Raw genomic sequence first — 12,999 nt, 5'->3', positions numbered from 1 at the left:
CAAGCTGTTTTCAGGACTATAGCTCCATAATAGAGCATGAAGTCAGGGATGGTGATGCCTCGGGACATTTATTATACAGGGTTGTTTTGACACTTCTGGGTCTTTTTTTGTCCATATAAAGTTGAGAATTGTACTTTAAAGGTCTGTGAAGAACTGTTCTGGGATTTTGATGAGGATTGCATTGAATCTGTAGATTGCTTTTTGCAAGACTGTCATTTTTACTATATTTATTCCTCCTATCCAAGAGTATGGGACATCTATCTATTTTCTGGTATCTTTTTAAATTTCTTTCTTTAAAGACTCAAAGATCTTGCTATATAGGTCTTTCACTTGTTTGGTTAGCGTTACCCCAAGATATTTTATGTTATTTGTGGCTATTGTAAAGGGTGATGTTTCTCTGATTTCTCTCTCAGCCTATTTATGGTCTGTATATAGTAGGGCTTCTGATTTTTTTGGAGTTAATCTTGTATCCTGCCACTTTGCTGAAGGTGTTTATCAGCTGTAGGAGTTCCCTGGTAGAGTTTTTTTGGGGGGAGTCACTTATGTAAACTATCATATCATCTGCAAATAGTGAAAGTTTGACTTCTTCCTTTCCAATTTGCATCCCCTTGATTTCCTTTTGTTGTCTTATTGCTCTAGCTAGAACTTCAAGTACAGTATTGAAGAAATATGGAGAGAGTGGACAGCCTTGTCTTGTTCCTCATTCTAGAGGAATTGCTTTGAGTTTCTCTCTATTTAGTTTGATATTGGCTGCTGGTTTCTGTCTGGTGGTCCTGTCTGGTGGTGAGAGTGGGGTGTTCAAGTCTTCCACTATAAGTGTGTGAGGTTTTATGTGTGATTTGAGTTTTAGTACTGTTTCTTTCATGAATGTGAATGCCTTTGTAATCGGGGCATAGATATTCAGAATTGAGACTTCATCTTGATGGATTACTCCTGTGATGAGTAGGAAGTGACCTCCTTCATCTCTTTTGATTGATTTTAGTTTAAAGTCCAATTTGTTTGATATTAGGATTGCCACCCCCACTTGTTTCTTGGGTCCATTTGATTGGAAAGTCTTTTCTCAACCCTTTACTTTGAGGTACTATCTGTCTTTGAAGTTGGGGTGTGATTCTTATATGCAGCAGAAGGATGAGTTCTCTCTTTGTATCCATTCTGCTAGCCTGTGTCTTTTTATAGGTGAGTTAACATTATTAATATTGAGGGATATTAATGACCATTGATTGTTCATTCTTGTTTTGGATTTGTTGGTGGTGTTGGAATTGTATGTGGATTTCCACCCCTTTTTTTCTTTTGGGTATTGGTAAAGTGGGATTATTATTTCCTATGTTTTTCTGGTTGTCGTTTACTTCTTTGGGTTGGAGTTTTCCTTCCAGAACTTTCTGTAGGGCTGGATTAGTGGATATGTATTGTTTAAATCTGTTTTTGTCATAGAATATCTTGTTTTCTCCAACTATATTGATTGAAAGCTTTGCTGGGTATAGTAGTCTGGGCTGGCATCCATGGTCTCTTAGTGTTGGTAGAGTAGCTATCCAGGACCTTCTGGCTTTCAGAGTTTCCATGGGGAACTCAGGTGTAATTCTTATAGGTTTGTCCTCATATGTTACTTGACCTTTTTCCTTAGCTGCTCTTAATATTCTTTCTTTATTTTGTATGTTTGGGGTTTGATTATTATGTTATGAAGGGACTTTTTTGTGGTCCACACTATTTGGTGTTTTGTAAGCTTCTTGTACTTTCATTGGCATGTTTTTTCTTTAGGTTGGGAAAGTTTTCTTTATGATTTTGTTGAATATGTTTTTTGCATCTTTGAGGTGAGCTTCTTTGCCTTCTTCTATACCTATTATTCTGAGGTTTGGTCTTTTCACGGTGTCACTTATTTTCTGGATATTTTTTGTAAGGGATTTATTGTATTTTATTTATTGTCTCTTTCACTTTTCATGTCTTGGACTGTTTGAATTGTTTCCTTCATCTGTTTGATCATTGTTTTCTTGGCTTTTCTTGCTTTCTTTAAGAGATTTGTTGATTTCTTGTATTTTTGGTTTGTTTTTTCTTCCATTTCTTTAAGGGATTTTTCTCATATCCTCTTTGAGGGACTTTATCATTTTCATAAATTTGTTTTTTAAGGTCATTGTCTTCTGCTTCATCTGAAGAATGAAGCATCCCATCTGTTGGGATGTTTAGGTCTTATTGGTGTAGAGTCCCAAGACTCTGGTAGTATCATATTGGTTTTTCTGTTGTTGAATGTGTTTTTATATTATCTTCTTCCCATCCCTTCTTCCAGTGGGTTCAGGAGGAGTCTCTTCCTTTCCTGGTGGGTACTGGTCCAAAGTTCCCTTCCGGTGGGTGCAAGCAAGACCAATACTCAGATCGTACTCCTCCTTTGTGGGTAGATGTGGGACTACTACTGGGGCCTCAGCAGTCTCTGGGTGGGCTGGATGCCAGATTGGGATCCCCAGTGCAAAGTCCCCAGGCCTCAGGCAGCTCTGAGCAGGGCACTGGAAGGTGCCCCCACTCATACTTCAAATCTAAAGAAATAATTTGTGTAGAAGTTTAGAAAAAATATTGCTTGCCAGAGACTGATGAAGAAAGGGGAAAACTTCCCTACATCAGTGAGAGCAAAGTTACAGTTAGGAGGAAAGAGTTTGGATGTTCTACTACACAGTAAAGTGATTAAAGATTTTTAAGCTAGCCACAGCATAACCTGTATTCACAACAAGCAATTAACACATCACTTTCTGGTATCTGAACAGTCACTATTCTGGAGCAGTGCTCTGTGATCTCTAACCCTAAACCTAACTCTAAACCCTAACCCTAACATACAAAACATGATTAAATGTGGCACAAAAGTTACAAGGGCAAAAGCATATTAGTGTATTGTTGTCTCTGAAAAATCATACAGTAGAAAGAAACAAGTAGGTCTTTCCTAACCATCCACCATGGTGGGTGGATGAAAGACCCGAGCTAACATGGGGTTAGCTCGTTAAACAACAATAAAGCCTTATGCAGTTTTGCATCAAGCTTTCAAATCTGCCTGGTGATTGGGATGACCTCGGTCCTGGGCTGAGATCCTGGAGGCCTGAGCTTCCAGGGGTCTTACATTTGAGGGCTCATCCTGGATATGCGACCACCCCTCACCTGAGTGGAGTCAATCATGGAGGTAAGTGGGTACCCTCTATTGTCTGTCTTTGTGTTTTTGTGCTGGCTGAAATCTGGTTCTGTGCTTTGCAGTCGCTCATGTCTCGGGAAGAGACAAGAGCTCTGGTCTCGGGAGGAGACAGAGTGTGATCAGCAGACATGCTAGGGGATCACCGACTGCCACCCTGGAAGATGTTCCAAGAAGTCTGGGGGAACCTCAGGGACGCTTGGGAGATTCCCATCTGGGAGCCGGTAAGGGTACGATAGTTCTCCTGGATTGGGGAAGTTATATGGCCTCCCGGCCGTCTGTATTTTTGGAGTGGTTTTGTCTGTCTATGTGGAAACAGACATCTGTTAGTCTTTGTCTGTGTGTCTTGGACTGTTTTGCCTTATTTGTGACTTTGATGATGGGACCGACCGTAACCACCCCCCACCCCATCCCCCCCCTCCCCCCCCCCCCCCCCGCCTCGGTCTGACTTTTGACCACTGGACGGACGTTAAGGACCATAGTCAGTCAGTTAAAGTTCTAACACCCCCTTTCGTTGAGTCACATGGCGCCACACTAAGTAACTTTCTTTTGTCTTTGTTTCTGTATGGTTTCTGTAAAGCCTGGAGGGTTGGAACAGGCTGGGTGACTGCGCAGTTGAGCAGGTTTGTAATCTATGTTATCTGATGTGTTGCAATCCACACCCTGCCTGCATGCTTTTCGGTGCTGTGTCAATTTTATGTTTTCAGGTCTGCTGTTTCTGTTAATTTTGTAAATGTAAAGGTCCTATAATGGGATCACTATCGACATCTGTAAGTAGGCCTACATGAATTGTTTAGGGCGGAGGTTCCGGCAGCAGCCTTCCAACTGTGCTGTCTTTCCAAGTTTCACATTTGTGCTGTGTGTTTGTTAAGCATCTCTTTCTGTCCCTACTGCCCAGGAACGTGGCATGCATGGGTCAGGGGTCTTTTCTTGCTGCCCTGAGCACGTGGCATGGGACAGGAGTTCTTCTGCCATGTGCCATGGGTTAGAGTGTGTTGCATTGGAGTCCCCTGGGGCTGCTACTCTGAACTCCAACTATTGCTGCAGCCCTCACAGCTGAGTCTGGCCGTTGTGAGTCTGTTTCTCCGTCCTCACCTGCTGGTCTGTGAGGCATGGGAAGTGGGGCTGTCTCTGCCCCAACTGCCATCCTGCCATGGGACCTGGCTTACAGCGGAAGTTTCCCTGCCCTGAGCACATGGCTGCAAGGCTACCATCTGCCTGGCTGCCCAGCCTTCTCTGTGCTCCACACACGTGGTATGCAGGGAAACCACAGGGGTCTTTATCCCACCCCTGCCTTGGCAGAGGGTCTGTGATTACCAGCACCCCCCACCCAGGTCTCTGCCCTGAGCACATGGCCTGATCCAGATGTTCTAAGAAAAAAACGGCCTTAAAGTTATTTAAAAAAAAAAACTTAAAAAGGACTTTAATAAGAATTTTTATGTTGACTGAAAAATGAAAGAAAATGTAGGAGACTAAAGTGATAAAGAGAGAAAGGAAAAAAGAAATTTGTCTAAGAATGTCTTAAGAAAATCAGAGGAATGAACTAAAGGTATATAGAAAGTTATAAAAGATTAAAACAAGTAGTAGAAGGTCAAAAAAAGGTTGTTGAAAGTCACAAAAAATGTAAACTGTTTGTTTTGGTTTCTCATGTCTACAAATAATAAATTTTAAAAATTGGTAATATAAGTTAAAATTTTAACCATATTAAGTTAATTCTGCTTTAAAAGTCCTGTTTATTTCTCAAGTAAATTATGTATACTTGTTTTAAAATGTTCTGTTTCCTGGCATAACCTAAGTTCTGTTATAAGGATACAGCTAAAATAAATGGTGCAGGTCACTGCCATTTTGTAGCCAGCCACATGGCACAAAATGACTGGTAGCCATTTTGCTGAAGTTGAAAAAAGATACTTAAACTGCCATCTTGACTAAAGATGAACACATGGAATTTAGAGGTACCATCTTAGAAACAAGTTTTTCAATTAAGATTTAAAATGTTAATGCTTCTATATATTACAGAAAGATATTAAGGGAATTTAAATTTCTTTTTAAAACCAGTTTTTTAAATGTTTATGTTTTTTAAATGTCTTTTTTATTAATGTTTGTACTTAAAGAGCTTCAATTTGAATCATTTTTAAGCAAAGCCTGACAATGTAAAGTTCTTGTTTTATAAAAGCTGCTAATCTATTATAAGATGTTACAGTTTATGTTTTCAGAAGTTAAGTGTAGGGGGTTGGTGGCACACGCCTTTAATCCCAGCACTCAAGAGGCAGAGGCAGATGGATCTTTGTGAGTTCTAGGCCAGCTTGGTCGGCAGAGCGAATTCCAGGACAGGCTCCAAAGTCACAGAAAAACCCTGTCTCAGAAAGCAGTTAAGTTTAAGCAAGCAGCTAAAATGTGTACATGTAGCTACTTTTTAAGGAATATAAGGTAACTCTCTGCAGTTTTAAATTCAGCTGTGCTAAGTTTCAAGTATTTTACTAAGTTAAAGCCAGTCAGACTGAATTAATTACAGAAATAAGACCTTATCTAGCCACCTGTGTGCTTAATGTGTGCTTAAGGAAAGTAACTAAAACAGACAGACAGACCTCTATTGCTTCAGAGACCTGCAGAATATGGCATTTAAAATGTTATTTTAAAAATTTATAATATCAGACAGACTGCCAGATCCTGACAGTGACCCAAAGTCTCCAAAGAAGATTATGAGTCACCCCAGTTCCTGCATCTGGACTAGTGATTGAGATGCTCAGATGTGATACCTGCTGCCTGCTAGGACCTGGCCAAGACTGTGGACAAAGCTTCTAGACACTGGAAAATTGATTGTACCCCTTTGCCTAGACAAAACAAGGTCCGTCTTTTCCATGTCCCTCTTCCACAGAGAAAAAAAAAAAAAACTCTCACCTTAAAGGCCTGGCGAAGATTGCTGTTCTTTGATACTTCTGCCTCCAGCGATAATGGAGAGACTTGGGTATGGCTAACTGTATATGGACTGGCTTCTGTTGCTTTTTAATAGATTCGGAAACTGTATAAAATATACCCTTCTCAGATCTCTGAAATATTAATGGTTGTCAGCTAGACAGCAACAGACAGTCAGATCCACAAGACTATAGTCAGTATGTTAGCTGATAAAGTACTGTTCAGGCACAAGCTCAAGGTTTTTAGGTTTATTTTGGTTGTCATCTAAGTATAAACGTAAAGGGCTTTTCTTCAGTCCAATGGCACCTCTGTCCAATCCATACCTAGCTCTCTGGACAGAAGAAAAATGTACATGCGTCTAGACCAAATCTGTATTTTTGCTAGGACTCAAAGTTATAAATATGTTCCTACTGTTTGCACAGATCCAGATTTCTGCTTTTTCTGCACTGTGGGCTTCAGTAAATACATTTTTTTGTTTGTTTGTTTTTCGAGACAGGGTTTCTCTGTGAGCTTTGGAGCCTATCCTGGCACTTGCTCTGGAGACTAGGCTGGCCTCGAACTCACAGAGATCCACCTGCCTCTGCCTCCCAAGTTCTGGGATTAAAAGCGTGTGCCACCAATGCCTGGCTATAAGTTTTAACTTCTGTTCCCAGTTTAAACATGTCTTAAACAGGTTTCTGCTTCTGGCAGACACATCTGAGTATCAATTGCTGACTACAGGCTGTTCCTAAGTAGATTTCGAACCCTGAACTTTCTGTGGATGTGAACTAGTCCAGCTGATATGGACAACCCCTGTCTCTGCAACAGAGTCTGCCAACCAGAAGCTCCTGATGAAATCCCCATTGCCTAAATTCCCATTTTTGCTTTGACTAGCATTTTAGCTTTTTTGGGGTCCCTAACTTCGTCCCAAAGTCATCAGGAAGTAGAATGGGAATGAATACATCGCCCATTTTCCCTGGTTAAAATGCTAAGTCAAAAGGAACTCCCTTACATGGGGGATGCCAATATCTCTCACTCTCTGACGGGGACACTGGAGAGACAGCAATTCCATGATTGGAATTTTTAAAAAAATGGGGGAATGAAGGGACCAGCTCCCCATTTCCGCAGCCATAACAGCCGAACATATGCTTGTCTGACCATGTTTTAGTCACTAGGAAGTCAGATGCCTGCCTTGTGGCAAGGAACCATTCAGAAGTTAACTGGTGGTGCTACCCTTTACAGCTCTGGGTGTGCTTTACAGACAAATGCACAGCACAGAGCATAGCAACCACTCTGGGAGGGCCTATGAGCCATAACAACCAGTTGGCCAATCAACACAGGGCAAACCCTCCAAGCCTGGAGGAACACCAATCCTGAGCCTGTGCGTACCCCTAGACACTCCCCTTACACTGCCCTATAAGATCTCTATGCAGACAGTTCGAGCTGTCTTTCCTAGCCATCCACCATGGTGGGTGGATAAAAGACCTGAGCTAACATGGGGTTAGCTCGTTAAACAACAATAAAACCTTGTGCAGTTTTCGTCAAGCTTTCAACTCCGCCTGGTGATTGGGGTGACCTCGGTCCTGGGCTGAGATCTTGGAGGCCTGAGCTTCCGGGGGTCTTACAATATAATACCCTGTAAATCTTGAGTCTAGCATAATTGACTCTAAGAGGTCATCTACAATCTTTTAAGAAACATTTTTGTTGTTTTTATATTTTTAATTTTTATTTTTTTAATAATTTATTTACTTTTATTTCATTTGCATTGGTATTTTGCCAGCATATATGTCTGTGTGAGAGTGTCAGATGTCGGAGTTAGAGACAGTTGTTAGCTGCCACATGGGTGCTGGGAATTTAACCCAAGTCCTCTGGAAGAGCAGTCAGTGCTCTTAACCGCTGAGCCATCTCCCCAGCCCCAGATTTTTTTCTTTTCTTTTTTTTTTTTAATTATTTTTATTTTTTATTTTAGATTTTTTTATTTTCAAGTATGTGTGCCACATGTATGCAGGTGCCAGAAGAAAGCATCTTATCCCCTATAAATGTAGTTACAAATGGTTGTGAACTGTGGGTGCTGGTGATTAACTTGGGTCTCCTGGAAAACAACAAGTGCTCTTAAGTGCCGAACCATCTCTTTAGCCCCACAACAAAAATGTTTTTGTTTATTTATTTATTTTTAAACAAAGCCTTTTTGCTTTGCTTTTTTGAGACAGGGTTTCTCTGTATAGCCCTCGGTATTCTAGAGCTCTCTCTGTAGACCAGGCTATCCACTCAGAGATCCACCTCTCTCTGCCTTTGCCTCCTGAGTGCTGGAGTGAAAGGTGTCTGCAACTACCACCCAGCTCCCAAAACAAATTCTGATCGATTTTTAAATGCACTATAGATAGTAAAGTGTGAAAAAATGGCATTTTTGATTCCATAAAATTGAACATTTTAACTTAGTGTGTGTAGTGTGGACAACTCCTGGACTTAGATGACAAGACTGGTTTCTGGGAGTGGTATGACGTGGTACTTTTGGACAAATGTTTAGCTGCCAGCAGCAGCTTTCTTCCATTGTCTTGGTGATTTGAGCACTGAAGAGAGCTCTGATCTTCTTTCTATGGTAGCAGAATAAGTGTCTAGAGGAGGATGGGCAAGGATGATCTTGCTGATGGCTTGTGTCTGGGTTCCCAGGGGAGAACATTAATATCTACTGGAGTCCCGATGGGCAGACTGTTGCTGTGGGCAACAAGGATGATGTTGTGACTTTTATTGATGCCAAGACATACCGTTCCAAAGCGGAAGAGCAGTTCAAGTTTGAGGTCAATGAAATCTCCTGGAATAACGACAATAACATGTTCTTCCTGACCAATGGCAACGATTTTATCAACATTCTCAGCTACCCCAAACTAAAGCCTGTGCAGTCCATCAACGCCCACCCTTCTAACTGCATCTGTATCAAGTTTGACCCCATGGGGAAGTATTTTGCCACAGGAAGCGCAGATGCTTTGGTTAGCCTCTGGGATGTCGATGGGTTAGTGTGTGTGCGGTGCTTCTCTAGGTTGGACTGGCCTGTGAGGACCCTTAGTTTTAGCCACAATGGGAAAATGCTGGCGTCGGCCTCAGAGGATCATTTCATTGACGTAGCTGAAGTAGAGACAGAAGACAAGCTGTGGGAGGTGCAGCGTGAGTCCCTGACCTTCACCGTGGTGTGGCACCCCAAGAGGCCTCTGCTAGCGTTTGCCTGTAATGACAAAGATGGCAAATATGACAGCAGTCAGGAAACTGGGACTGTGAAGCTATTTGGGCTTCCGAATGACTCCTGAGAGGGGGCTTGAGCAGGGGAGGTGCAGACTTTCATTTGTATAGTTTGATCTGTTCTCTTGGACGTCGTGGGCAATCTAAATGTTTATAAATTGTAAAAATTACAAAAAACATTGATTAGACTGTGCATCCCTAAAAAAAAAAGAAAAGAAATAAGTATAATTTTTATTGAATCTACGTCATTGTGGTATAACAATCTTTTCTATATAATTATTAGGCCAAAGAAAAACAAATATGTGAATATTTTAAAGGTGAAAATAAAGGAACTGAAGCAGTTAAGAGAACATCTTTCTCGTTCAGAGAACCCAAGCTTAGTTCCCAGCACCAATATCAGGTAGCTCAAAACCTTAGCTCCAGCTGCATATACTCTAGCACCCCCTTCTGGCCTCCACAAGATTTGCATTAATGTGCACATACTAACCCACACAAACATATACACATAACTGAAAACAAAACAAATATTTTTATAGGTGAAAGTGATTGTTTCTGATTTGCTTATTTCTTTGCTGTATTTTATACGTGTGTTTGGAAGGATACATCCTCCAGCTTTTGTTTTCCCCTTCTTATACCTTTTTGTGTTGCTTTGTTTTATTACATGAGAATCTTCCTTGTTGTAGAATATTATTTTAAGATATGTTACATTCATTTATTCTGTGGAACATTTGTTTAACGATGCAAAGATTGCTGCATTCTTATGAGTTTAACTCTGTGAAGCCATGTTACTTTGCCTGTTTAAAACATCTGATTGGTCTAATAAAGAGCTAAACAGCCAATACCTTGGCAGGAAAAGATATGCACAGCTGGCAGGCAGAGAAAATAAATAGGAGGAGAAATCTGAGAGGAGGAAGGAGCAAGAACAAGGAGAGGGGGACACTAGGGGCCAGCTACCCAGCCACATGGCCAGCCAAGAAATAAGAATGAAAGTAAGATATACAGAAGTAAGAGAAAGGTAAAAAGCTGGGTGATGGGCCCCCCAAAAGGATAAAACAACCAACAGCACTTCCTGGTGAGTTTTCTTCACTTGATTTTATGTTTCCCCTTTACTCCTCATGGGGCAGACAATGGCAGTAACAGATAAAATGTTTTTACAGCAGTCCCAATTTTTCCCCTTTAGAATACACTTGTACAAGGATTGACTCAAAATTGATCAAAGACCTTAAGGCAAAGTTTGACATTTTTAAATCAATAGAGAAAAGCAAATCCAACCTTTCAAGATATAGGCATAGGCAATTACTTTCTAAAGAGGACTCCAAGAGTTTAGGAAATAAAACCAATGATTAACAAATAAAAATAGGAAGCTTCTCAAATGAAACAGTCACCTGAGTGAAGAGAAAGTCTACATGATTGAAAAAAATTTACCAACTACACATCATACAGGGGACTAATCTATAAGGTATATAAAGACCTGCTAAAAAATTGAATGCCAAAATATTATCCAATTAATAAATAAGCTAAATGTCAAAAAACAAATATAATTTTGTCAATAAATATTCAAAAAAGTATTAAATATCAGAATGAATATCATCCAAATACAAAGAAAGAGAGGGAGGAGGAAGGAAGGTAAGAAAAAAGGAAGGAAGGAAGAAGAGATGGCAGCAAGTACTGACTTGAAACAAGAGGAACCTTTATTCACTGATGGTAGGATCATAAACTTGTATGACTATGGTAGAAATCTTCATGGAGATTACTCAAAAACATTGAAACCAGAACTAAGATATGACACAGCTATACCATTCTTGGACATATAAGGAATCTAAGTTAATGCATGCCAGAGATACTTGCGCATCCATGTTTCACACTGTACTACTTAAAATATCCAGCCAAGATGCCTGTCAACAGATGAGCAAATATAAAAATGTGGTATGTATACATAATGGAATTTTATGCCACTACAAAGAAAAATGAAATCATGACATTTGCAAAAAAAAAAAAGATGCAGCTGTAAATCCTTATGTTAAATGAAATAAGCCAGTCTCAGAAAAACAAATACTACATGTTTTTCTCATATGCAGATCACAGTGTTAATATTATATGAATACATACACATAATATATACACATATCATATAGATATATGTGCATTTACATATGTATGTTTGTAAGTTATGGAACCAAAAGACAATCATGAGAAAGGAAGAAGAAATCTTAAGGGAAATAGATTGGGTAATGGAATGCATTAATGAAAACAGCTAGAGGAGGCAATGAGCATGGGGAGGATAGTGGGGGAAAGAAATGAATATAAATAAAGCAAAATAACACATATGTATGAAAATACCATGATGAAACCCTAAACCTAAAACATGTATTTAAACAAAACACTATACTCACTGTGACAAGCAGCTTGTAAGAGTTATTACATAAAGCAGATTTCCAGAAATAACAGATTCTGCTTAAGGCTGAGAATTTAGCTCTGTAGTAGAGGGCTTGAATAGCTCACACAAGGCCCTTGGTTTAATATCCATCACTAGAGAAGGATAGGAGGGGGACAAAAATGATAGAAAGTCAGAAATTAATTAGAATCAAATACAACAGACTTCATCTTTAAAATAGATAAAATTTTGCTAAAAATGATTTTTAATTTAAAGACTATTTCAATAGAGTTTAGATAAAATAGTAACAGAGCAGAAAATCTGTGAATTTCAGCAGCTGGTAGGAGGACAGAGATGGATAAGAAAAAGAAAGATAGTCATGTCTTATGAGTTAGGCAGAGAGCAGACAGGTTCACCATGGAGTGTCAGGGTAAGCATGTTTTGGATTTTGGCTAGTATCCAAAGAAAAGATACAAACAGAAAAGGAGGAAAGGTACACTTTTTTAGTTAGAACTCGGAAAAGAGGGCAAGCTTCCAAGTGAAGATCTGGAAGCAATTTTCCTGAATATATTTTTAAAGAAAGTTAGAAACCCTCCACCCAGCTAGTCCCTGAACATCATTCTCCAGGATCTAACTGGACACAAAGATAACAAAACAATTCCACATGCCCAGACAACATTACAAAACGACAGATATGAAAGATTAAGCCAAAGAATATCACCAGTTCTATAGAAATGTTTGTCAATGACAAATGCCTGCATGAAATACAGAACAGAAAATTTAAAAGAACAAACATAAAATTCATCAATGAACTCAAGTAGTTTAAAGAACACATACACAGCCCTTTTCCCTCCGCTCTTCCTCCATCAGCACAATGTGATCCACCGGCAAGGAGGGATGCCAATAAGGCATCCAATAAGATAAGTCTTATAAAACATATAGATTTGTGATAATTGAGACTGAGCTAACAGATGAGAATCCTAGTCATTGGCCAAGCAGCTTTGTACCTAATATGTCTATGTATTATTTTGTCCATTCACGCAGCAGGCACAACTCGGGAGGCTGGCAGAGACCGCCCACGTGATGGTAGGGCTTGGGCGGCTTTGGCGGGAAGATTTATCGTAACAGACAGGAACCTGCATAAGACCAAACCAGGCCCCCTGAACAGAGAAGAGACTGAAGTTACTTTGTGGTATTGAACCAAAATTGTGATGTCGCTTGAAGTGAAAGTGAAAAAAAGGAAATGGTGTCATGTTTCTCTTTCAACATTATTGCAGTACATGCTTGAGTGGATGTTTCTCAGCACTCATGTAAAAGCCCGGCATAGAAGCACCTGCTT

General features: G+C 39.9%; 1 protein-coding gene across 1 annotated transcript; it reads left to right on the top strand.

Annotated features, from left to right (window-relative positions):
* Positions 1 to 2,387: 2,387 nt before the first annotated feature.
* On the top strand, positions 2,388 to 9,354 carry LOC100759697 (THO complex subunit 3-like). The gene is made up of 3 exons (XM_027433248.1): positions 2,388 to 2,499; positions 3,226 to 3,384; positions 8,723 to 9,354. The coding sequence occupies exons 1-3, from the start codon at positions 2,388 to 2,390 to the stop codon at positions 9,352 to 9,354; spliced, it is 903 nt and encodes a 300-aa protein (XP_027289049.1).
* The last annotated feature ends 3,645 nt before the right edge of the window (positions 9,355 to 12,999 follow it).

The sequence above is a fragment of the Cricetulus griseus genome, chromosome X, assembly GCF_003668045.3.
Source record: "Cricetulus griseus strain 17A/GY chromosome X, alternate assembly CriGri-PICRH-1.0, whole genome shotgun sequence".
Taxonomy (NCBI): Eukaryota; Metazoa; Chordata; class Mammalia; order Rodentia; family Cricetidae; genus Cricetulus; species Cricetulus griseus.
The sequence above is the reverse complement of the archived record's forward strand: the minus strand, read 5'-3'. Positions and strand labels throughout refer to the sequence as shown.

Coding starts and splice junctions, on each gene's coding strand:
- LOC100759697 (XM_027433248.1), top strand. CDS start 2,388: ATGTGGGACTACTACTGGGGCCTCAGCAGTCTCTGGGTGGGCTGGATG. Junction 2,500..3,225: donor TCTGAGCAGGGCACTGGAAG/GTGCCCCCACTC, acceptor TGTGCTTTGCAG/TCGCTCATGTCTCGGGAAGA. Junction 3,385..8,722: donor AGATTCCCATCTGGGAGCCG/GTAAGGGTACGA, acceptor CTGGGTTCCCAG/GGGAGAACATTAATATCTAC.